The sequence below is a fragment of the Asparagus officinalis genome, chromosome 2 (assembly GCF_001876935.1).
Source record: "Asparagus officinalis chromosome 2, Aspof.V1, whole genome shotgun sequence".
In the NCBI taxonomy this organism is placed as follows: Eukaryota; Viridiplantae; Streptophyta; class Magnoliopsida; order Asparagales; family Asparagaceae; genus Asparagus; species Asparagus officinalis.
Window position 1 is genome coordinate 47,582 of NC_033795.1, and position 2,931 is coordinate 50,512.

The following is a 2,931-nucleotide window of genomic DNA, read 5'->3' on the forward strand; positions in this document are numbered from 1 at the left end:
CTTTCCCAAGGTCACGGGCCTCCTCATTTCTTCTCATTGTTGTTTCTCTAGCGCTCCTCCTCCTCCAGGCGCTTCTCCATTTTATCTTCCTCATTTTTTCTTTCTCCAGGCGCTTCCCCTCCACATTTCTTCCCCACCAGCTCCTCCTCCTCATTTCTTCCCCTCTGCGCTTTCCATTTTTTTCTCCAGGTGCTCCCCCACCTCTGCTCGGGCGCTCCCCCATCTCTCGCGGCCTCCCTAGCCGGCGCATTCGACAAATTGGAACATGCGGTCGTGGTTTTATCTCCCTCCCTCTGAAGTGAAACATCTGATCATCGATAACAAGAATTGACCAGTGGGGTTTCTCAATTTTGTTTATTTAATTTTTTTTAATTCATTTTAGGGATAATAGCTAAAATTTAACTGATGCTTTTGCGGGTTAAAACCTGTATCATCCATCGGGAGTTATTAACCATAATTAAACATCTCCAGGCGCTCCCCCACCTCTGTTCGGAACCAGATTCACAATTTCTGCGCTAGCTCCGACCCAACGGATCTCTGCTCGGGCGCTCCCCCATCTCCCGCGGCCTCCCTAGCCGGTGAAATCGTGCCCTTCCTACTCGTGCTCTCCTCTTTTCAAGGTACATTGAGTAACATTTATCTTTATATATTTTTGAACAATTAGTAACATTGAGTAACATTATATATTTTTGAACAATTATCTTTATTTCAGAATGGAGGAGATAAGTAGCACGATGTTTAATAATGATAATACATTTAAATATAGAAATGCTAGTCAAATGCAAATTGGTGAAAAACCGTGTTTAGGAATAAAGTTTAATAGCCATGAGGAGGCCTATGACTATTATAACTCGTATGCATTGATGATGGGATTTGGAATCAGAAAAAGCTCAGTGAATTACTCCCAGAAAGATAAAGAAGCGTTGAATAGAAAATTTATTTGTGAAAAAGAAGGTTAAAGATCTAATAAAGACAAGAGAGATATAGGGAAAAATATTAATCATCGGCGAGAGACCAGAGTTGGCTGTAAAGCAATGATGAGATAAAATTAATGGAGGATAAAACATGGAAAGTTATAGGTTTTATTGAAGATCATACAAACCACATGCTCAGTAGTCCAGATAAAGCAAAGATGCACAGGTCACATCAACAATTTCATAGAAGTAAAAGGTGTAAAAAAATGATTCAATGTTTGCAAGAAGATATTCCTCCTTCCACTATTTCTCATGTTATTAACACGACAAGTGGAAGAGAAGATAAATCAGTGGCACCACAACAGTGCATTGACTATATGAAAACTCAAAGGCACAATAATATTGGTAATGAATGTATATCTGTTATCCAATATTTTCAAAGAAAGGCAGCTAATGATGCAGATTTTTATTTTGCATTGGAAGTAGATTGTACTGGACAAATGAGAAGTGTTTTTTGGGCAGATGGATAATCAAGAGCAACTTATTTGAAGTTTAATGATGTTATTGTGTTTGATGTGACTTATAAAACCAATAATTTTAGTCTTCCATTTGCACCATTTACTGGGGTGAATCATCATAGACAATCTACTTTATTTGGTTGTGCATTGCTAGCTGATGAACAAGAAGAAACATTTGTTTGGTTATTTCAGGAATGGTTAAACTGCATGCATGGAATTGAACCAGGTGCTATCATCACAGACCAAGACCGAGCAATGTGTAATGCCATTCATAAAGTCTTTCCAAACACAAGGCATCGTTATTGTTATTGGCATCTACAGCGACATATTGCCGATCATTTGCATACTTTGAATTCTGTTTATGGTGAAGAATTTCAAAAATATTGGGACTTGTGGTGTAATAGTGGTAACATTGAGAACTTTAATTTGCATTGGCTCGAGATGAAAGAGAAGTTTAAGATAATAGAAGAAGAAGATGGATGGCTGCAAACTATGTACATGTATCGAGACCATTGGGTGTCATGCTTCTTAAAAGGAATTTTTTTTGCAGGAATGAGATCAACTCAAAGGAGTGAAAGCATCAACTCATTCTTTGATGGATATGTGAATTCACAAACACAGTTAAAAGAATTTGTAACTCAATATGAAACGGCTGTGATACATCGACGATTGAGTAAAGCACATGAAGATTTTAGAACTCTTAATACAAAACCGCAGTTTCACCTTGGGCATCCAATTGAAAGACAAGCTGGAAGTAGTTATACCCGCACTATGTTTCATGTATTTCAGAATGAGATCAAAGGGTGTGGTGTTCTTGGCCTTCAAGAGGTGACTAAAGAAGAAAAGTTTGTTTTATGGCGAGTTGGTGACTTAGATGAAAGCAATGAAAAGTGGAGGTTTGTTACTTATGATGAATGTAGAGAATTACAGTATAGTTGCAGTTGTGGTATGTTTGAGAATAGTGGTGTTTTATGCAAACATATATTGTACACTCTAATGTTCAACAGACAACGTTGTTCATTGCCCAGTTTATATATTGTACACCGTTGGACTATAGATGCGGCCTCCCTAGCCGGTGAAATCGTGCCCTCCCTACTCGTGCTCTCCTCTTTTCAAGGTACATTGAGTAACATTTATCTTTATATATTTTTGAACAATTAGTAACATTGAGTAACATTATATATTTTTGAACAATTATCTTTATTTCAGAATGGAGGAGATAAGTAGCACGATGTTTAATAATGATAATACATTTAAATATAGAAATGCTAGTCAAATGCAAATTGGTGAAAAACCGTGTTTAGGAATAAAGTTTAATAGCCATGAGGAGGCCTATGACTATTATAACTCGTATGCATTGATGATGGGATTTGGAATCAGAAAAAGCTCAGTGAATTACTCCCAGAAAGATAAAGAAGCGTTGAATAGAAAATTTATTTGTGAAAAAGAAGGTTAAAGATCTAATAAAGACAAGAGAGATATAGGGAAAAATATTAATC

The 2,931-nt window shown here is 36.9% G+C and overlaps 1 protein-coding gene across 1 annotated transcript; it reads left to right on the top strand.

Moving 5' to 3' along the window:
• LOC109829520 (protein FAR1-RELATED SEQUENCE 5-like) lies at positions 1,052-2,655 on the top strand. Its single transcript, XM_020396612.1, has 4 exons — positions 1,052-1,403; positions 1,587-2,378; positions 2,490-2,549; positions 2,642-2,655. Exons 1-4 carry the CDS (start codon positions 1,052-1,054, stop codon positions 2,653-2,655), a joined length of 1,218 nt encoding a protein of 405 aa, XP_020252201.1.

What these genes read in the sequence shown, in the direction of transcription:
- LOC109829520 (XM_020396612.1), top strand. Translation starts at nt 1,052, where the DNA reads ATGGAGGATAAAACATGGAAAGTTATAGGTTTTATTGAAGATCATACA. An exon ending in TTTTGCATTGGAAGTAGATT is followed by an intron (nt 1,404 to 1,586) that starts GTACTGGACAAA and finishes GTGCATTGCTAG; the next exon opens with CTGATGAACAAGAAGAAACA. An exon ending in ACAGTATAGTTGCAGTTGTG is followed by an intron (nt 2,379 to 2,489) that starts GTATGTTTGAGA and finishes GTTGGACTATAG; the next exon opens with ATGCGGCCTCCCTAGCCGGT.